At 47.9% G+C, this 22,748-nt stretch overlaps 1 protein-coding gene across 5 annotated transcripts in view; it reads left to right on the top strand.

The window, feature by feature from the left end:
* Positions 1–22,748, top strand: part of DOP1B (DOP1 leucine zipper like protein B) — a 103,457-nt gene that overhangs the window by 13,899 nt on the left and 66,810 nt on the right. For all 5 annotated transcript variants that reach the window (XR_006222048.1, XM_042998493.1, XM_042998495.1 and 2 more), the window contains exons 3-4: positions 18,195–18,376; positions 19,001–19,171. Coding sequence is in view for 4 of the 5 variants with exons in the window: in XM_042998493.1 (XP_042854427.1) it covers positions 18,195–18,376; positions 19,001–19,171 (353 nt within the window). In the remaining variant the exon portion in view is untranslated. The remainder of the gene's footprint in view (positions 1–18,194; positions 18,377–19,000; positions 19,172–22,748) is intronic.

The following is a 22,748-nucleotide window of genomic DNA, read 5'->3' as shown; positions in this document are numbered from 1 at the left end:
TTAATTAACAGGCGGCATGTTGAGCTCTTATGAACCCAACCACTTGCCAAGCCTGGATTATGACTTTGATTATTGAAATGAAGGATAGTAGAAATGAATAAACTCTGGACATTTGAAAATCTTATCACCGAAACCTCTTTTTTAAAAACTTCATAATGGTCCTAAATGAAGCACCTTTTTTGTGGCTTTTTTTCGGTACCACTTTGTTTCACAAAATGGCCAGAAAGCAGGTGACACGAATAACGAGAAATATTATGGGTATTGTGATACGTTTCAGCTTCTCAAGTCTTATCACTTAATGATGACACCTCCTTGGTAAAGCACAGCCCCCCTGTGGCATCTCAGAATTAGCACTATTTGGGGAAGAATGTGGGCTGGAGATGGGAGACCTGGTGAACGTTTCTGGTCTACACTGAACTGATTAGCCCCGGGACCTCTTTTGCCTGGAAACTCGAGGAGTCTGAGCTGGATCTCGATTTTTTTTTTTAATTTTTTTTAATGTTTTTATTTATTTTTGAGACAGAGAGAGACAGAGCATGAGCAGGGGAGGGGCAGAGAGGGAGGGAGACACAGAATCCAAAGCAGGCTCCAGGCTCTGAGCTGTCAGCACAGAGCCTGACGCATGGCTCGAACTCACGGACTGTGAGATCATGACCTGAACTGAACCGACTGAGCCACCCAAGCGCCCCTGGATCTCGATTTTTACCCTAGTTCTAGTCAACTACTTTTCTCTGTTAGATCGTGTTAGTTCAGATAAAGCCCCTTTGGTCTGAGGTCTTATGTTAATCAGCTAAGGCTGTCATAGCAAAATCCCACAGGCTGGGTGACCTAACGGAAATTAACTTTCCCATAGTTCTGGAGGCTAGAAGCCCAAGATCAAGGTGCCGGCTGAGGTGGTTTCTTTTGAGGCCTCTCTCTTTGGCTTGTAGGCAGCCAACTTCTCACTCGGATCTCATGTGGTCTCCCCAGTGTGCATGTCTGTGTCTTGATGTCTTACAAAGACATCAGTCATATTGGACGTTCCCTAGACAGTCACATTTTGCCGTAGTTATCTTTCTAAAGTCCCTGTCTCCAAATATAGTCATACTGTGAAGTATTAGAGATTAGGGTTTCAACTTATGAATTTGGGGGGACACAATTTAGCCTGTAACAGGGTCTGACAATGAAGCACAGATTGTTTTTCCATGTAAATCAGTTTTTTCAAAAAGCTCATTTCTGATGGCATCCTGGATGGTTTTTCATCACATCCCTTATGGAACAGTAGAGTGTTACTTCCTTAATCTTTTTTTATTGCCCCACAATGTCGTGAAGAACTTCACTTCTCATATGCATGGTGATTCAATGTGTGCCAAGAACTTCTGAGTCACTCTGGGCCACCTTCCTGGCTGTCTTAGTCTGTGTGAGCTGCTATAAAGAAATAACCCCAGACTGGGCTTCTGAACAGCCAGCCTTTCCCAGTTCTGGAGGCTGGGAGTCAAATCAGGGCACCGGCAGATTCAGGGCCTAGTGCGGGCTGCTTCCTGGTTCACAGTGGCGGTCTTGCATCACCTTCTCACCTGGCGGAAGGGGCGGGAGAGCCCTGTGAGGTCCTTTCTCTAAGGGCACTAACCTCATGAGGGCCACCTTCCACAGCCACCCCCACCCCCCACTAATACCATCGCACTGTGGGACACAAACATTTAGACTGTGACACTAATGATTGGTGTCCCATTTGACTGCACCTCACTAGCCCTGCACCAGTTTTTTCATAAGGGCTTAGTTGTGGGGTGTCTTTTTGGCGGGGGACATTGTCCTTTCCCACGTGTCTCTCTATGTCCTCCTCCCCAGCCTCTTCATGCTTCCAGTGAGATGTGGTTTAAATCACTGCTCCAGATCCCCTCTAGCCGGTGACCTGGGGTAGGGCCTCAACCCCTCTCAGCCTTCACTGTTTATGACTTGTAGCTCTGAGCCTGTGTGATGCCCGGTTCCTTCTTGTCATCTTACTTTGGGGGTCCCACGTGTTAGAGTGTGGTACCTCAGTTTGGGGCAGATATTGTAGTCATTTTCCAGCAACCTTCTGCTGCTGTGACCCTGGGGGTGGAAGTTGTCAGTTAAGTGTGGTGTCAGGGTCATATTGGAAAGATGTGGCCTGAGTGCCTTCTGGGAAGAGACCAGATTGAAAGCCTGTCTTTGGCAGTTACTGAATCTTCATGGGTCGGTAAACTAGAACGGGTGGTAAGCACAAGGCCCATTGGCTTCTGGCAACGTGCTGATTGTCTGGGCACCAGAACTTCGGTCCTGGAGACATAGCTAGCTAACAGAATGTCAGGCAGAGCTCCTGATCCTAATGTGAGGCAGAGGCTGCCGGGTCCTCTGCTGCTGTTCGGGCCTCTTCCTCTCGGTAGGTGACGTATGGGGCTCAGACGGCGTTGTGGCTTCTCACCCTCTCGCAGGTTCTCCAGAAGGGGCTGAGGATCAGCACGGGCGTCGCTGGTTTGGGCTTGTGGTGGCCGCCTCATGTGAGCCTCTCAAACACGTGTTGGCATGAGGCTGGCATGGTCCTTTGGAAAGAACATTTCTGTGCTGAAATCGGGAGGCTGTTATCCTTTCGATAATTTATAGCTAGGGTAGTGTATATGTTTTGCATGTGAGCAGAGGATATTTTTGCTGTTCTTTGAGGTCTGCTGGTGGGGCAGAAATAGTCCAGATTCGGGCAGGTGATTTGTTCCTCCAGCAATCTAATGACAAAAACCCATCTTGAGGGAGGGAGCGGGGAAGCTCATCTAGCAGAATTGAGTTTATGGACAAGGGTAAGAGCTTGTTGTCTGCTCACATTTTATAAATTCTGTCAAGAAAGTTATGAAATTAGAAATTTCCTGTCAGCCATTGTAAGGAAAGTGCTATGAACCGAATTATGTCTCCCCCAACCCCACCAAACTCGTACGTTGGAGGCCTAACCCTCAGTGTGACTGTATCTCAAAACACATCTTCAGGAGGTAATTGAGGTTAAATGAGGTCATTCATTAGCGTGGGGCCCTAAGCCAATAGGAAGGTGTCCTTCTGAGAAGAGGGACAGAGCGAGAGATGGCTCTCCCCCATGTGAGCACACAGTGAGGAGGTGCCCTCTACAAACCAGGAGAGCCCAGTCAGCCAGCACCTCGATCTGGGACTTCCAGCGTCCAGAGCTGTGACACATAAGTTTCTGTTGTTTGAGCCCCCTGGTCTGTGGTATTTGTTGCAGCAACTCAAGCAAACTAATGCAGAAGGAATTGAATTAAATGTGGCTATTTTTCAAAAAGGACAACTGATTGAACACGAATACCTATATTCAAGCTTGTATTTGAGCCAAATGCAGGCATTCCCATTTATTTATCTTTTTTCAAATGGTGTTTTCCTTTTTCCTTTCCTTTTTTTTTTTTTTTTACAGCTTTGTTGGCATGCGATAAACTAGATGTACTTAAAGTGTATAGTTTGATGAGTTTTGACACGTGTCTATCCCTGTGAAACCATCCCCACGCTAAGATAATAGGGTGTATCTGTCACCCCCAGAAACTTTCTCATGCCCTTTTGCAGTCTCTCCTTCCCTCCCGTCTCTGCCCCCTTCTCTAGGCAACCACGGATCTGCTTTCTATCACTATAATGCTGGTTTGCATTTTCTAAAATTTTATATAAACAGAATCAAAGGGCATATACTCTTTATTCCCCGGTCTGGTCTCTGTCACTCGGCAGAACTGTTTTGAGAGTCATCCAGGCTGTTGTGTAGATGGGGAGTTCACTCCTTTTTACTGCTGAGCAGGATGCCATGGGTATATATCATTTATTTGCCCATTTTCCTATTAATGGACATTTGGGTCGCTTCCAGTGGATATATATTTAACTTTGTAAAAAACCTGCCAGATCGTTTTCAAGACTGGTCGTGTCATTTTTCACCCATTCGGCAGTGTACGGGATCTCCATATATTCCGTACTCTTGCCAGTGCTTGGTACGGACAGTCCTTAATTTAGCCGTTTTAGTGGGACTACAGTACTGGCTCCTTGTGGCTTTTGCACTTCCCAAAGAACTACTCATTAGACAGTACACAATCGCTGTAAATTTGTGTTGATCTTCTGGAAGCACAACACAATGATAACCATAAGAATCTGCGCTATTTTATTGTATGTAATAGACAAAAAAGTGAAAGTAGCCCCCCTCAATGGGGAGGGGTGGCAGAAGTCTAAGTCATGCCACAACAGGATGATGATGGATGTAGCCATCCGGATGGAGTAGTCTTACAGTCACCTGAGCGAAAAATGCTTATGATAAGATAAGGGGGCAAAAAAAAAAAAAAAAAAAAGGGCTAGTTGACCAGTTCATCTATAGCTCTAGTCTTGTATGTGGGAGAGAAGAAGAGAGAGAGGGAGGTTGTATGGAGGGGGACAAAGTCTGGAAGCCCTTTAGTGTGGGACTGGTTTGCTTCCAGTTTTTCCTGATTCTACATGAAGCTCTAAGGAACATCTCTCCCCACGTGTCTGTTTTTGCCAAGGTCCATCGAGGTGGGGGCAGGGGCCGTGTCAATGGGCGGGGAGCTCAGCCTTCGGACACATGAGTCTGTGTTCTGCTGATCTGTGTGTGTTGGTGCCAAAGCTATGCCCTTGAACCACCACGCTATAGAGTGTGTCTGTCTCTGTCTACACCAACCAAACCCCTCTGCTCTTTCGGAATTTTTCTACCATTGCCAGGTCATTTTCCTCCAGATGGACTTCGGAGTCATTCGTAAAGTGAAAGGAGTCCTTGAGGGGTTGACTGGTATTAGGTAACAATTGTAGACTATTTGGGGGAAGAGGTGACATCTTTACACAGTTGGCTCTCCCACGTGGAAATGCAGGCATTCTCTTCACTGATGAGAGAGTATTCACTTTTGTCTCTAAGAACTTAATCATTTTTCTTGCATAAGTCCTTCCTGTTTCCTAAATGTATTAGGTATTTTATACATGTAGTTTTGCCGTATGACTGGGTTTATTTCCCACTCTATGTTTTAACTGGTTGTTGGTATGTAGGAAGTGATTAACTTGCAGAATTTGAAAACTGGCCATCTTAGTGAATTTATTTCTCACTTATTTTCAGCTAGTTGTTTTGAGTTCTTTAGCTAGACAAGCATACATATGATCAATCAATACTGAATTCGTGTTTTTTCCTATTTTGCTAGTAGCAGTTACTGGAACAATGTTAAATAATGATGACACCTGTGGTATATCAGTTACAGAAATGTCAGCTGCCGTAACAGAGCCGTCCAAAAATCCAGAGCCACCAGGAAGATGGAAGTTTCTTGCTCGTGTACTGGTTCAGCGTGGTGTTCCGGATGGGCAGCTCTCTTCCCCACGGTCGTTCTAGCGACCCCAGCCCAGTACCCTGCCATCTTTAACACATGGCTTGCAGAGTTGCTCTGTTCGCTGCCATTCTGTTCCCTGGGAAGGGGGATCAGCATATAGGAGCATGCATAGACCTTAATGCCACACATTACTTCCACTCGTATCTTCAAGGGAGAAAATTACCCTCTGGCCGCGCAGCCAGGGCCCAGCCACAGCCTTACCACAGAAGCAGGGAGCGTGATTCGGGTGCACCTTGCAGTCCCCACGCCCACCTGGCACACGTGGATTCTGATGGTGGTGCCTCCTGTTTCACTGGTATCTCAGCGCCGTAGGTCCATCAGATTGCTGTCTCCTCAGACATCACTTTATTCATTCTTTACTAACTTTAATGACTTCTCATCTTTATGTGGCCAGAAAGCATGGCATTTCATTACCTGATCAGTTTGTAAAGTGTTGAATTGCTCTTTTCAAAGCAGCACAGTTCTGCCTTACACCTTATTCATGTGCTTTTGGTGATGATTGTACTTAAACTAGTTCTCTCAGTGGCAGAGGTACGCCTTGGAAATCAATCTGCTGGAAGGTCCGCTAACTCAGATGTTGTGGAATGAAGGAAGGGGCACTGAGCTTGGAGGCAGAGCTCCCGGGGGCGCCTGGGTGGCTCAGTCGGCTGAACGCCTGACTCTTGATTTCAGCTCAGGTCATGATCTCACAGTTTGTGGGATCGGCCTCACATCAGGCTGTGTGCTGACAGCGTGGAGCCTGCTTAGGATTCTCTCCCCACCTCCCAATCTCTCTGCCCTCCCCCACTCACGTGCATACTTGAGTTCTCTCTCTTAAAATAAATGTTTAAAAAAGCAGAGCACCCTGGTTTATGTTCAAGCTCACCGCTGCTTAGACTGAGACACACGTGCTGGATGTCTCCCCAGCTGCTCACCCCCTGCCTCCTTGTCGGAAGAACCCAGCTATGTGTAGGCATCAGGTAACAATGGGCTGCAGCGTGGCAGCTCCCATCTCCCAGCCTCAGAGGTCAATGCTACTGGCCTACGACTTCTTCCTAGTAATTCCATTTCCCTGGGCAGGGATTGATTCAGACACGAGCATGTGACCTTCTCTGACCTATGAGGTGTGGCCAGCTGGCTTCTGGAAAGGGCTTCCTCTAATACGAAGAGACAGGAAAGGAACCAACCCTTGACGTTTTGTTCCTCTCTTTAATTGAGGGGGAATTTAGGGCTGATATGTGGCAGACATCTGAGGCCACAGTAGGAAAAGGCTGAGGATAAGTCAACTCACCGTGAGAAGCACACAAGCATGAAAAGGTTCAGGTGCTTTTGGGATGTCACTAAGCCCTTTGCATTAGCCAAATACAGGAATATGCTCCCCGAGACCAGTTTCTTGGCCTTGGTGCTGGTGACCTTCCGTGATGGGGCAGGGAGTGCTGCCCTGGGCGTTATAGAATGTTCATCAGCATCCTGGCCTTTGTCCACATCCCACCCCCAAACCCCATTATAACAGCCAAAAATGCTTCCAGACATGGTCACACGTCCCTAGGGCAAAATTGCCCCAGTTTGGGAATCACTGCTCTAGACTTTAGGTTGTGCTCTAGGTTGTGAGGTGATATGTTTCTTCACTGAGATTTGTATACTTGGATATCCTGTGCTTTACAGCCCAAAGCTTGGTAACTGAGTCCGCAACCTTGGACCATCCTTAACCTGTGGGAGCCTGTTTCCTCTGGGGGCAGAAGCAGGCACGCTTGTTTCTCAGCAGTAAAGGTGTTTATGTGTCCTTAAAAGGCATGGAATGTCCCCTGCTGATCTGTGCCCTCGCCATCTGCACCGGCGTGGTTCTGGTTGGCATCAGGGCATTTTCAGAGAAACTGCAGAGGATTTTCTGTCTCCCCACCTGCACGGGTTTCACCCTCAGTGCAGAAGCCCCGTTGTGTTTCTGAGGAGGCAGTGTTCCTTGAGTGCCTGCTTTATGCCAGCCATGTGTTCAGCGTCTTGGTTCTGAGGGTCCCGGGCAGTTTTATAGCTGCTGGGGTTTGCAGAGTGGAGCCAGCTTTGGGCTTGAATGGATTTGGAAAGAGCCAGGCTTTCACACCTTGGTCACCGTCCCTGTGTGCCTGGTTAGCAGCCTTTTCCCTCCCCCTCACCAAGAGCTACCTTGTTCTTCAGCTGTCCCTGCTTTTATGCAGCTGGCTTGTCTCGGGGACTGGGAAGCAGAGGAAGAGCAGAGAGGAGGAGACGCACAGGTCAGGTTCGGATCAGCTTGAACAGGCAGTGCAGCGTTGGGGCGGTGTGTTCTTCTTCTTCACCCCCGGCTTGTGACTCTGAATTACATTCCTTGCTGCACGTGCGGGTCACAGGAGCCCAGTGCGTTCCGGTGCCCGAGGCTTTTGTGGGCTGTCAGAGCCAGAGCACTGGGAAGATGTGTCCCAAGCTCCACACAGCCCTGCTGAACCCATTTTGCTTCAACATTGAGGATCAGGAAGTGCTGCTCTGGAGCTCTCTAGAGAAACCTCTGCCCAGGAGGGGATAATATTCAGTCCCATTTGAGCGTGCCAGTTCTCTTCTTCTGGCTGTGACTTTGAAAGAATATGGAGTTCTATCAGTAGAACTTTTGGGACTGAAGCGTGTTTGGGATTTGTAATGAGACTCTTTCTCTAAGATACTCTTGCTGCTTTTTTGGCTCTGACTTGAACAAGTTGGTTTCCACATAATAGGCTTTTGGTTTATTTGTTAAATATATCATTTGTATGTGGATTAAAATACGTTTGAAAAGCAGAAAAGAACATATGTCCAGACACTGAGTCATTTAGTATCTTAACGATAGGCTTTTATTAGATCTTCTGGTTTATGGTTATAAATTCTTCAAGTATTTTGTGTTGTCTATATCATGTATGTTTCCGTGTTTAGTTCTGAAGGGCGTGTTTGCCCTTCTAATTCACTAATTCATTTCCTTTCGTGTGGTTCACTATCTAACTCTGCTGCCGTGACCTCCTCCCACCCTTTTCCATCACCCCTGAGCCTCTTGGCTCAGAGCCCCCAAAATAGAATGATTCCCTTTTAGTGAGCCCCCCTTACATGCTTGTCACTCATTGTTTTTTCAAACCTGTAATTCTCCAAAGTTGGTGTCATTCAACCCCTTTTACTGGTGAAGGCACCGAGTGCAGGTCAGGCTTGCTTGAGACTTCTTAGTTCAGCATCCCGTGTTTCAGCTCATCCAGCGCGGCCGCAGCACCCACACACGGGTGCCTGGGTGTAAGGGAGGGCTCAGGACCTGCACCGCAGCCGGGAAAGAGTAAGATGTGTCTGGAAACCTGGAAAGCGTCACAGCTAGCCGTCTAAAGTTTCCATGTAGAAGACTGGGAAAATCGCCATTAGTGGTGAGAGGGAGTGGCTTCTACGATCTAGATGTTGTAATAAACTCAGAAGGGGAAAAATAAAGAGCAATACTGGAACACGTGTGTCACAGCTTGCCCTCTGTGAGGTAGCGATGCGTCTGTCACGTGTTTTAAAAGGAGTTTCCCGACCCAGTGTGGAGATTCCCCAGTCCTCTCAAGCGAGAGCCCGGGGTGCACCCCGTGATCCTGTCGAATGCACTCCTTGTTAATCCCGATGCCCTGGGGAAGTGGGAACGGCATGAACGTGGAACCTTTCAGCTCCTTTTGAGTCTGGCCTGCGTGCTCCGGGGAACTTGTGCCCAGCGGGGCAGCTGAGCAAGGCTGGTGCCCCGATGGGGCCCCAGGTCACCTGATTCCGAGCCCGTGCTCATCGTCACGGGGCCCCTGCCCCTGCCTCTCCTTGTCATGAGTTAGACCAGCACAGCATTCCCTCCACAGCCCAGCCAGCTCTGGTTAAGCTCAGAAAGATGGATTCCCGAGACAGCCCCACAGAGGCTGGGGCCCAGGGCTTGTGGTATCATCAGGTCGTCAGCGGTGGCTCCGGCTGGGGTTGGCCTGCCGTGTGTCCCCCCACCCCTCACCCCCAGCCTGGCCCTGGACAGCCCGCTGCTCTGCCTTCGGGCCGCGCTTTGTAACGTCTCCCGCCTTTGTGTGTGCTCAGCCTTTGCTTGTACTCCTGTGCAGGCAGCATGGTGTTTGCTCGGAAAGTATAAGTTAATATCAGCTATAGCAGTAAGGTGGAGCTGATTCAAAAGGGACAAAAATAAGCGTAAGGAATTTTAAAAGCAGAAACATATTCTTGTGCGTCTCTACCTCCTGTGGAAGGTTGAGTGAACCAGAGGCCGCGGCGCCCTGCCAGGGTCGTGGGGTGTGGGTGCTGTGACCCTGGTCGAGAGCGGACTACTCACTCAGTTCACTGTGCTGTGGGCTGGTCCTGAGCGGTCAGCTGACATGTCCCGCGCAGGACAGTCATGTTGCAGCCCGTGACCTTTTTAAAGAAGGAAGCTCTTCTTTTACAGAGGGGTTGAGCCCGTGTCACTCCCCCAGTTAAACAAAAGCTGGCTTCATTGGTTATCTGTGAAATCTCAACATCCTGTAGTGGCTGTTAGGGGGCCTGTCTGTCCTCCTCCTGTCTCTAGCCCCCCCCCCCCCAGCTGGCGTGGTGGCTGAGGCACTGCCATGTCAGGTAAGGCGAGACGCTCTCCACCATCCCCACCTTCAGCACTTGGCCTACTTTAGTGTGGGGAGTCCTGGCCACTTTGTTATTACTCAGTGTCTGTTCTGTTTTCCTTCTGTCTGAAGGGCATCGCGGGTGTCCCTTGGCCAAGTATGTAATGAGTGTTCAAGCTCGTGCTACCTGGCCAGCCTTACTCTCTGTTCGGCTTCGTTCTCATAGCATGAAATGAACATCCTTTTAGAGATGACCAACTTCCAGAAGGAAGACCTGCTGGTATTTTACCAGCAGCTTGACGCGAGACCTGCTTTAAAATTGGCTTGCTTGAGTTTCTTTATAGATGGGCATCTGGCATTCTGAATTCCAAAGTCAGGGTGATCACCGTGCAAAATTAGGTTTGGGCGAGCTCTTCTAGGAACTTTTTTTTTCTTAATGTTTATTTTTGAGAGAGAGAGAGACAGAGAGAGCGCGCGCACAAACAGGGGAGGGTCAGAGAGAGGGAGACACAGAATCTGAAGCAAGCTCCAGGCTCTGAGCTGTCAGCACAGAGCCTGACGCGGGGCTCGAACTCACGAACTGTGAGATCATGACCTGAGCTGAAGTCAGACGCTTAACCAACGGAGCCACCCAGGCACCCCGAAACTTTTTAAAAATCAAATATAACTCACTCCCTTACCCATATTGTTAAATGACCCTTTAAAATTTTCTTAATTGTGATAAAATACACTTCACATACAATTTGTCTTAAACCATGTTTAAGTGCATTAAGTTACTTTTTTGAGTCGGTGGTCTACCCTTTTGGAATTTTTAATCCCGTTTCTTACACGGAACGGTATCTAAATTGTGCTGAGAGTCCTGGAAGACGTCAGACTGTCAGATAGGCTGACAGTTTACTGTCAGAGTTTAACAAAGTGCGACACAGATGTTGTCTTGGGTGGGGCAAAGTGAGACACTTCCTGGTCTCTATTAATGAAGCTTGGATGTGGTTCAAACCTTTTTTTTTTTTTTTTCCAAACTTACATTTTGTAAGTTTTTTTTATTATTTTCAGGTCAACCTGCTGAGCCTACACATACAATGAAGTCCAAAATATTATAATTGTATCTTGATTATAGCTGAAGGAATGTTTTTAAAATAGTGTAGTTCTTGAGGAAAATAAGGAAGGAAGGTTTATTTCTGGTTTGATCCTAGCTTTTCCTTTCTGTTTAGCACTTTTCCAAGTGACTCTGAAAACATGGCCATTTTTTCCTTCCAGATTCATGAGTTTCCCTGAGATGTTTCTTCTGTAGCTGAAGAACGTTTCTCATCTTTTTTTTTCCTTTTAGTAAACATCATTTTTATTCCGTGTTTACCATGCGCATTGTAGATGGAATATAAATACATATATTATATACTATATCTGTATACTTATCCGTATCTGTTTGTCAATGTATCTGTTAACTTGCTTGGGTTTTGGGTTTCCTAAAAAACACAACCCAAACAGTTTCCGAAACTTCCCTGGAAATACTCACTGGGCTTTGCCCGCCGGAGAAGCAAGCGTCTGCATAGAGGCTGGCAGGAAAGAGGCAGAGTCGCGCGGCCCTCCCTCGTCCACACCAGGGGTCCAGTCTTGGCAGCTCTTAAACAGCTGGGAACGGATGAAGGGGAAATCAGCAGTTTTCAAGCAGTGGAAGCTGGACTCAGTTCAAGGTGGCTAGTTTGCTATTGAAGGGTTGGAAACACTCAGGAGAGGCTGGACCCAAGTCCCTGGGTCCCTTCAGGGTTTATTAAAAGGAGTTCCTTTGTTCTCTGATAAGGAAAGAGTTTGTGGTTTGTCCAACATGCAAACATCGCTCGAGAGTTCATGGTTCTTGTAGCCCGGCCGCAGGAGCGGTTGGGTGAAACACAGCATTCATTTCTTTTTTCTTTTGGGGTAATAAAATCTACGTAATATGAAATTTGCCGTTTCAACTATGTGAGTGTACAGTTCAGGGGCATACAGCAGTCACCACCATCTGAACCTGAACCTGTTTCCATTAGACATAAACACTAGCTCCACTCACTTCCCCTCCCCCGACCCCTCCCGTGCTGCTTTCTGTATCTGTGGATCTGACTGCGTTAGGTCCCTCACTTAAGGGGAGTCATAAAGGATTTGTCCTTTTGTGTCTGGTTTCTTTCACTGAGTGCAGTGCCTTCAGGGGCCCTCCATGTTGTAGCATGTCAGAATTTCTTTCCTTCCTTCCTTCCTTTTTTTTTTTTTTTTTTTTTTTTTAGTTTAACGTTTATTTATTTTGAGAGACAAAGACAGAGTGCCAGTCGGGGAGGGGCAGAGAGAGAGGAAGACACAGAGTCCAAAGCAGGCTCCAGGCTGTCAGCACAGAGTTTAATGCGGGGCTCGAACCCATGAACTGTGAGATCATGACCTGAGCCGAAGTTGGACACTTGCCGCCTGAGCCACCCAGGTGCCCCACAATTTCCTTCCTTTTTAAGGCCAAGTAATATTCACTGTATGTGTAGACCACATTTGGTTTATCAGTTCATTGACATTTGGGTGTTTTTTGCCTTTTGGCTGTTGTGAACAGTGCTGTAGTGACCATGGGTGTGCAAATATCTGTTTGATATTTGCTCTCAGTTCTTTTGAACGTGTACCCAGCAGTAGGGTTACTGGATCATATGGTAGTTTGGTAAACAAGTCAAATGTTTAATCTTTTGAGGGGCCACCATGCACAATGCTGTGTGCACAGTGATTACACCATTTTACATGCCCATCGCCAGTGCGCAGCACTCCGTTTTGAAACCTCCTAGGCCAGGGCTATTCTAAATAGAACATTTACTTTTTCAAGAGCGGTGACAGCTCTGGGCATCTGGCTTGATCTCACTCTCAGAGAGGATGCGGCAGAATGCCTCCAGTTTCCAACTGAGAAGTGCTTTTCAGATCCTAAAAGTGGGCCAGCCACATGGGCCAAGCACTTCGCATGTCCAGGGATGCCTAAGTGACAGCTTCCAGGTAGAGGAGCTCCTGAAAAAAGACACGGTGGCTCAAACACCACCGTGAGCTCTGAATCTTTAGCAGCCAAAGTGGCAGAGTGAATCATTGGATGACTCATTCTCATCTAAGTTTGCCCTGAAAACATGGAGCCGTTCCCCTCATGGCCATGCATTAGCCCTCAACGAGAATAAAGGAAGAGTCTTAGAAAGGGAGTCTTCTAAAGGGACACCACACCTTTGTGACCACTGACCAGAAGCAACTGGCTCTTCCTTCACTGGTCCCCCTCCCCCCCACCGCCCCCAGCTTCTGCACACAGGGTAGGGTGATGGCGAGCAGATCACTGTTTCCTTAATGGCATCAAGAGTTAGGTTATGTTCCCCTTCAGGCATGTTTGCGAGATGCTGCTTAGTACTGCCCACGCAGAAGGTGTTTTTAGGGGCTTCTCGTGGCTCAGTCGGTTAAGCGTTCAGCTTCGGCTCAGGTCACGATCTCACAGTTGGTGAGTTTGAGCCCCGCATCCGGCTCTCTGCTCTCAGTGCAGAGCCTGCCTCAGATCCTCTGTCCCCCACTCTCTCTCTGCCCCTCCCCTGCTTGCACTCTCTCTCTCTCTCTCTCAAAAATAAACAATAAACATTTTAAAAAGTGTTTTTAAATAGGGCCCCCAACCTCCTTTCCTGCATGAAGTCCATCACTCTGGGGGAGGAGGTGCTCTGTCTAAGGGAATCCCTTATTTCAGAAAGTGCTTTAAATGCACTACAGACAAAGCGTTTCACTGGCAATTCTTTTTTTTTTTTATTTAAGTTTTTTTTTAAATTTTATTTTTTATTTTTTAAAATTTACATCCAAATTAGTTAGCATATAGTGCAACAATGATTTCAGGAGTAGATTCCTTATTCACTGGAGATTCTAATCTCCAGTTTTAAGGCTGGCAAAATGTTTGTTTAGAAATTTTGCCTTAAATATTATTTAAGAAGTAATATTTTATTATCCCTTTTAATCTTCAGCATTGGTGTTTATCTTTGCCTCTGTCTTCCTAAAAGGAAGTTTCGTGTTCTCCCAACTCTACCTCCTCTGTGCAGATTTCCTTTTTCGCTTTAGTGTCTCTTGGGATTTTCATCATATTTTGGGTCTGCAGTGATCTTACCACCAAACATAAGAGCGGTTTGAGTTTTGCTTTTCTGATTTGATATATTTTTCACCCTTCCTCATCAGCACCCCTAACTAGTGTCCTTGTTTGCTTTTGTGACAATAAAGGGCATTATCTGTAAACAACTGGGTATCAGTCCATTCTTTTATTATTTTTTTTAGAGAAACTTTTTAAAATTTGTTTTTTAATGTTTATTCATTTTTGAGATGGGGGTGGAAGGAACAGAGAGAGAGAGAGAGAGAGAGAGAGGATCCGAAGCGGGCTCTTTACTGACAGCAGAGAGCCCCATCTGGGACTTGAACTCACGAACCGTGAGATTATGACCTGAGCCAAAGTCAGACACTTAATGACTGAGCCACCCAGGTCCCCTATCAGTCAATTCTTTTAAATTTTTTTTTAAAGTTTATTTATTAATTTTGAGAGAGAGAGAGAGAGACAGTGTGAGTGGGAGAGGGGCAGAGAGAGAGAGGGAGATGGAATCCCACACAGGCTACATGCTACCAGCGCAGAGCCCAACACAGGGTTCGAACTCAGGTCACTGACCTGAGCCAAAACCGAGTCAGATGCTTAACCAGCTGAGCCACCCAGATGCCCCTGCCCATCATTCAGTTCTTTTAAAATGCAGTGTATCTTCTCTCCATCTCTAAGTCTTGTGCTTCCTTTTCAGTTTGTCCTTATTTTTAAAAAAAAATTTTTTTTAATGTTTATTTATTTTTGGGAGAGACAGACAGAGTGTGAGCGTGGGCGGGGCAGAGAGAGAAGGAGACACAGAATCCGAAGCAGGCTCCAGGCTCTGAGCTGTCAGCACAGAGCCCGCCTCAGGGCTTGAACTCACAAACCGTGAGATCGTGACCTGAGCCGAAGTCAGACGCCCAACCAACTGAGCCATCCAGGTGCCCCTTCAGTTTGTCCTTATAGTAAGAGGTCATGTGCTTCCCGGGTGCCAGACAGCGTGCTGTCCTGTTTACATGTGGTGTCTCACCTGATGCTTGCAGCTTTGTGAAGCGCCATGATCTTCATTTTTATAGATGAAACTATAGCCAGAGAGGTTAAAGAATTTGCCCAATGAGCAAATAAATGGTGGGACTGGAATGCCAGGCTGTCAGCCCCACGCTCACATGTTAAACCGGTCTAACGATACTACAGTCTTGTTTGCTTAGCCTCAGCGTGGAAGCGCCTGTTGAGTGGCAGGCTCTGTGGGAAGCGGGTTAGCACAGCCACTGTGACCGAGGCACTATTTCAGTCCCATCATTGGTGATGGAAATCTGCAGGGTGGAATGTCCTGACTGTTCCACGGAGCAGGCTCGCAAGTTCTGTTTGGCCACATCCTGACTCCAGGTGAGGAACTTGGTTCATGATCCCTGGCTGGCCCTGCTCCGCTCCTGAACCTGTGCGCCTTGATCGAACTTGACAGTCCGATGGGTGAAAAGGATGGTATTTCCTTGTAGTTCTAATTGGCGTTTTTCTTACCAGGAAGGAGGAACAGCTTCCTGGTTTTCTGCGTACGATCTGCTTATCTCCTTTATTCTTGCTGAATTTTCAGATCAAGCAGCATCCTATATTTCTAGGCACCTTTCCCTCAACAGCACAGAGCCCCTGTCTCAGGCATGCCGTGTTTGCATGGATTAACGTGGACGGCATACAATGAACAACCAGGTCCACCTTTGCTGGTTATAGCCTCCGTTCTTGGTTATATTCCTTTTCCTATATCTTTTTCAAATTACATGAAGTCACACATTCAAATGAAAAAGAAATAGCAAGCAGCCCCCTTCATTTGGAAAGAATGGTTGTGGTTCATCATCATTGCATTTACGTGGGAAGAGGTGTATCAGTCAGGATAAGGAGGGTTATGCCCGGGTAACAAACAATCCCTAATCTCTGTGAGTGTTACAGCATGGTTGAGTTCTGCCTCACTGGGCTGCAAGGGGTTTCTGCTCTGTAATTTCTCAGGGAGCCAGGCTGGGAAGGGCTTCAGCTCAACCCACATTTCCATGATCTTAGAGTCAAGAGAAGAGCACCCGACAAGCTTTGAGTTGGCTCGTAGAGCCTATGCCAATATGACACGTATCACTACTCATCTCTCTGGCCAGAGTAAGTCATGCTGCCACACCTAGGGTCACAAGGGCAGAGAAATGGGATTCTACATGCACAGCCCAAGGGAAGCAGATGCTGGTGAGTCCCGAATGACCGCCATGGGAGGTGCATCACATCTTTTCCACCTCAGATAGAAGAAATCCTGAGGATACTGAGGCGAACGAGAGTAGGTAGTGACTTAAAAAACAAGTGCTTTATCCTGATAGAAATAATTGTTACAGGTGAAGACAGAGGCTCTCTCTCCTGCTCTTAAATCCATGGAGAAAGCCCACAGCCACGTTATTGTTAAGCCAGTCAAGTCTCAGACGTGGTTTTCCAAAAGCCGCGTCTTCAGGATTGGCCGGGAGTTGATGCTCGTTGAAGCCGGGTGCTGGTTACATTGCCGTTGCCCCTGCTTTTCTGTGTGTCTGAAAACGCCCATAATAAAATGCAGTTTCCTGTGCGTTTCCCACATTCATTTTCCCTCTGCCAAAACTCTCAGTTTGTTCTTATCCTTCGTCACAGCATGTGTTTCCAGTCACCTCAGGATTTGTTTTGACAGGAGACATTTAAAAAAAATTAATTTGTTGGCTTTCCCTTTGTTTTAAAATGTCAGACTTCTATATATAATGTTTCAAGGTGTTTCTTGATGACTTCTAGTTGCATGAGCTTTTTTTTTTTATTTTTTTGAAACATAGGTTTATTGAATTCAAGAGTTCAGTTAGACTCCAGCCTTCCGATGAAAAATATTCTTTTCCTTCCTTTCCCTTTGCCTCCTGCATAACCTCAGTGTATGTTTAAGGTCATTTTCTTCGTTGATCAAAAGAACATGTGGTCCAGTGGCCAGCAGTTGTGACACAGAGTGCAGGTGGCATCACACGTCTTCTGACATTCTTCCAGAACACGCCGGCTTTGTTTCAGGTGATATGCAGAGTGCCCAAGTGATTGTTACAGGTGAAGGAAGACCATAGACCCAGCCCTCAAGTCATTGCCCACCTGAGTCAGCCGTGAAGCAGATGATCAGTAGAACAGGGTTGTAAATCCGTGACAGATATGCCCATGGAACCCAGAGTAGCCAGAACTAAGTACGGGGAAGGGGACGGAGGGCCCCTGCCAGGGAGAGCCATTCCGCCTCCGTGAGATGGGGTGCTAGGTCTCATGTGAGGGAGATTAGCAAAGTGGACAGGATGGAGCTTGGGCAGAGAGCCAGGCAGGAATCACAAATGGATCTGAAGTATTAAGAGTCACGGCAGGCAGGAGTCATGCTATGGAGGCCTTTGAGTGGCTTTTTGAGAAGCGTGGACTTCACCCTGTAGGCCTTCAGCAAATATTTGTGGACTGTTCCCTAATGACAGACACTTTGTCTCATAAGGTTGAGTCATGAGGACCCACCCAACCGCAGCACTCTGCCTGTGGTCACTTGAGGCCGGGCAGAACGGCCGCAGTCCGCTCACACTCCTGATTGTGGTTCTCAGGTACTGCGAATACGCAGGCAAGGCCCGGCTCAGGAGTGCCGTTGCCGCATCCCAACGGGGCTGGGCGTTTCTCCTGCGGGACGCAGGTCCCTCCCAGCAGGATCACCAGCTGGTGGAGATGCCAGGAGTCATGGCCGAGAGGTGTGCCCCCCCATTTCTTCTGGGGTGACCCCTTGCTCAGAGCCCCCGGCTGTGAAGCCAAGCTGGGAGAATGATGGGGATAACTCAGACCCCTTCTTCTCCCTGGACAGAGTCCAAGGGCTTCCTCAGTGCAAGAACGAGGGTCTTCTTAGGGACGGGGGTCACCTCCCCCAATATGGTCTGTGCTCCGCTGAGCCTCATGCGTGGACTGGAGCCCTCACCTGTACCTGGCTTCCTATGTGTGGCCAAGAGGCTGGTCTGATGGTGACAGAATCTTCCTTGCTATTGATTTTGATACCTGCCTCACCTCCAGCATTGCTGGGGGCTTCCCTGATACCTGTGCCCCCTGGCTCATGGCCCCCCTGGTGTTCCCCACGATGACCCTCTGTCTTCCTTTTGAATCTGTTCTTGTCTTCCTGGCCTCGACAGATTTACTTTCCATTGTAAACATTGCTCCCTTTTTCCTCCTGTTTTTCCTCTTGTTTTCCAGGCTCTTCAGAGTAACCTGAGGTATTCCTTATTGCCAAGACGGCTCCTCATCAGCAAGAGATTAGCCCAGTGCCTCCATCCTGCTTTGCCCAGTGGTGTGCACCTAAAAGCCCTAGAAACCTATGAGATTATCTTCAAAATTGTGGGGACCAAATGGCTGGCCAAGGATTTGTTCCTGTACAGGTAGAGTAGCTTCCCTACCGTATTACTTTTTTGTTACCTGAGTAATCATATTTCAGTTCACGAGATTAGAAAAGGACAAGCAACGTGGGGGAGTGGTAGGCAACAGTTCATCCTAAAGACGTCAGCAGGAGATGGCCAGGGCTCACCTTCTGGAGGCATCCTCCCCGGCCTCCCCATAAGTGTGTCCTAAGTGGACGTGTAACGTGCATCCTGCCTAGATGTCCGCTCTTTGCCCAACAGCACGTTGTGACCATCCCGTGCCAGGCAAGCGTCTCCGTCCCTAGTGTAAATGGCTAGCTGGCTGCTTTTGAAAATCGCCTTTGGGGGCACCTGGGTGGCTCGGTCCGTTGAGCGTCCGACTTCGGCTCAGGTCATGATCTCACAGTTCGTGTGTTCGAGCCCCGCATCAGGCTCGCTGCTGTCAGGCTGTCAGCGCAAAGCCCACTTCAGATCCTCTGTCCCCTTCTCTCTGCCCCTCCCTCACTTGTGCTCCGCCCAAAATAAATATTTTTTTAAAAACGTAATAAAAAAATGAAAATCCCCTTTGGCTGGGTGATTGTGCCAAACTTCTGATTCGGTGTCTCATTTATCCCCCACCCCGATCTCCCTTTCTCTTTCCCAAAGCTATGGGTTGTTTCCTCTTCTGGCGAACGCAGCCATGTCGGTGAGGCCCGTGCTGCTTGGCCTGTATGAGAAATACTTTCTCCCGCTGCAGAAGCTTCTCCTGCCCAGTCTCCAGGCCTTCATTGTGGGCCTGCTGCCCGGCCTGGAGGAGGGCTCGGAGATCTACGACAGGTGGGTCTCATCCAGTGCTGACGGTGGCGGGACTGCTGGTGGGGGGGTGGTGCTGGTGCACCGGGGGAGGGGGTGCAGGGGGACCTGCTGGTGCACAGCGGGGGGACGTTGGGGGGCCTGCTGTGTAAGAAGCAGGGAAGAAGGAGCAGCAGGGAAAGGTGCAGAAGTCGGGGTGATGCTTTCCGTTGCCATGGTGGTCCCTGCTTGACTGGATGCTGTGTTCTCCTGGGAACTGCCTTCAGTTACAGGTGAGAGTCAGAAGGTAAGGTTTCCCAGAGTCACATGGTGAGTGAGTGGCAGAGCTGGGATTCTGAGCCACGTAGGTCAGATTCCAAAGTCTTCCTGCTTCCCATTACACCTGGCTGCCTCTGAACGAAAGCAGAGCCATGCTCATTGATGGCTGGGGCTCGAGAAGGCAATGCTAACTAAGCAGAATAGCTCGACACCTTTCAGCAGCACTTTGGAGACATTTGTAAAGCTCCTAGCATAAAAACTCATGGAGGGCTTGTTTCACTCGTGCTTAGGAGCAGAAGAAGGCATAAGTCTATTCAGACTATTGGGTATATACCGTGTCCTGTTTGTCTGGGGAATTATCATGTAAGAACTCACTTCCGTTGTATCAACCGTCTGATCACTGTGATTACCCTCTATTTAATAGGACCTGTTTTAAGAGCCTGTGTGCAGCCTGACTGGGAGGTTTAGAAACCTTGGTGCTTGCAAAAGTTTTCATTTGATTACACAATGCACTGCCCAGATTTCCCCCACGCCAGAGGCCCCAGCCGCCCCACCTTTGTCATGGCTGTGACTGGGGGGTGCAGGGGCTGGGGTGGAATCAAGGAATCAATCCAAGGTCTATTTGGAGTGCTCCCCTAAATTCAGAGAAACCAGATAACTAGAATGGTTTGGGGGATTGTGGCTAGTGGTTATTAAGGGTGCATTTAAGTCAACAGCATTTGTAGTGGAATTTGACATACCTAACCAAAAATTTACACTGGAACATTTCAAGCTTTCACATAGAGCAGGTGGTGGCTTCCCACTTCCCAGCGGAGAGCCCCCCCTTGCCGTGGGTCTGGTCAGCCGTCCACTTCTGTAGGAGGCAGAGTCTGTGTCACTGCCTTGTTAAGCCGGTGGCCGCATGCAGGATTGGTAGGTGTGTGGAGGTGATGAATGGAAGGTCATGTAGGAGTCAACTAGAGGGCCCTTACCAGATCTGTCTCTTGACTCCTAGCTCAGGCTCTTTCTAGAAGTTCTGGCCCATTCATGTTTCCCAGACAAATATGGTATGTTCACGTGTGTGTACGTAAATGCTTTTTCTGTCATCTGACAGATGAACACATCAGTTCCCTAAATGTGTTGCGATTTGTGTTTTTTTTTTAATCTATAAGAATGAATCACACCAGAAGAGTGTAAATAGTTGGGGTGTTTTTGCGTGTTGTCTTAGTTGATCAATGAGGGCTCATTTGAACAGTTGCTAACATTGCTTGACATAGCTTTTTTTTGTGATTTCTTGACATCCGACCAAGAGCTGAGTAGAGCTGCATGAAATCACTGGGTAGATGGAGCTGTGACAGGAAACCAGGCCCAGTGTCTGCAGCACCCCAGAGTCATTCGTTTTCAGCTCTCCTAGGTGGTTACTGGTCGAGGGTTCTAGAATCTCTGAGTGGGTGTGCACGGGCACAGTAATGGGAAGATTGCACCAAAGTCTTTGGTCTCCGTGTCCATGTTAATTTGAGAGAAGTCATCATTTTGAGAGAGTCGTCAGCTCTTTCTCCCCCTGAGTGCTCTGGAGCTGAGTCAGACACTCCCCGGCAGACACTGTGCAGGAACAGGGAAAGGAGGGTCAGTGGGGGTCCTGCTGTCCTGTTGGTAGCACATGCAGAGGGGTGAGTTGGGCTGGGGCCGCTGCGGGCAGGGTGACTCACGAGTTTCGCGGAGGTGGAGGCTTCCTGGCTTGTGTGTCAGTGAACCCTAAGAACAGAAACTCTGACCGGTGTTAGGACTTCTTATTCACCCTGGCTTTCCGACCCTTGTATGCCTGCAGATGACTGGCCAGAATGTCTTTTCTAAAGTGGCTCTGAGGGGCACCTGAGTGGCTCAGTTGGCTTAGTGTCTGACTCTTGGTTTTAGCTCAGGTCATGATCTCATGGTTGTGAGTTTGAGCCCCGAGTCTGGCTGTGTGCTGACAGCATGGGGATTCATTCTGTTTCCCTCTCTCTGCGCCTTCCCCACTTGTGTGCGCACTCTCTCTCAAATAAAATAAAATAAAACAAAACAAAATAAAATAAAAGTGCTGTGAAATAGCTTCATAGCTGTGTTTTGCTGCACTGAGAAAACAAGAGTAGTTTGGAGAAAATCTCGAACTCCTGAGGAAATGGAGGAAAGGTGAATATTGTCAGAGGTTTGTAAGCAAGCAAAAACTGCTTGGCAGAGATTTTCATGTAAGTTAGTGGTTCTCAGCTGGGGTGATTCGTGTCCCCCACGGACATTTGGCATCATTTTTGGCTGTTACCACTGAGATGGAGAGGGTGTTACTGGCATCTAGTATAAACATCCTGCAGTGACATGGTTGTCCCCACAGTGAAGACTTACCTGCCTCAAAGTCCATCGGGTCAGGGTTGAGAAAGCCTGACTTAAATGGTAGTTGAAACATTTATTGACCTTTCTTTTGGTCGGTTCCAGGCACCATGATGATCAGCTCTGCTGGCTCTAGAATTTTTGTACTCTGGTCATGTATCTGTGGTGGTGCAGGACACTGTTGTCACTGTTGTGCTTGTTCACATGGCCACACCTCGAGCTCTTTGCTCCTGTGACAGGTTGGCTTTCCATGACTATCCCCTACGCAAGTGGCAAGTTGGGGAAGGCTTGGGGCTTACAGCAAACAGCCTGTGTCACTGACTATCCACTGAATAGAGAGTGAGCTTGTGTTTGCAGGAGGCACGAGAGAGCGGCAGGCGGGGTGAGGCAGGAGGCATGGAAATAGGAGGGGTCCGGAGGCTGCTTTGGTTGCTGATTCGATCTGAATAGAAAACATTTGAGTCCCGGGCTCTAAACGGTGTAAGCTAATTTCACATTGGAGATGATAGGAGTGATTCTTACTTAGTAGAGAGTTATTTGGCTTTTCTTTATATATATAAGGATTATTTATTCATTTTGAGAGAGAGAGAGAGAGAGGAAGAGAAGCCCAAGCAGGCTCCACACTGTCAGCACAGAGCCTGACACGGGGCTCAGTCTCAGGAACGATGAGATCGTGACCTGAGCCAAGGTCAAGAGTTAGAGGCTTAATCGACTGAGCCACCAGGCGCCCCAGAGAGTTGCTTGACTTTTAACCCAGTTATCTTGCCCTTCACTTTAATCTCCTTAGCAAAGTCTTGTCACAATTGCCCTTTTTTGAACTACAGCATCATTGACATTTTTAATGTCTATTAATTTTTTTAGGATAAAATGAGACATAAGCTGCGTTTCTCCAACAAAGGGAACTAGCCCGTGCACTCTGAATGCAAAAGGGATAGCTTAGGTGGCACCTCCCCCATTGCTGGACAGTTGAACCCTCCGTGAATAGCTCGTGGTCGGTGTTCCG

The sequence above is a fragment of the Panthera tigris genome, chromosome C2 (genome assembly GCF_018350195.1).
Source record: "Panthera tigris isolate Pti1 chromosome C2, P.tigris_Pti1_mat1.1, whole genome shotgun sequence".
In the NCBI taxonomy this organism is placed as follows: Eukaryota; Metazoa; Chordata; class Mammalia; order Carnivora; family Felidae; genus Panthera; species Panthera tigris.
Note: the sequence above shows the minus strand (reverse complement) of the source record. Positions and strands in the feature narration are given on the sequence as shown.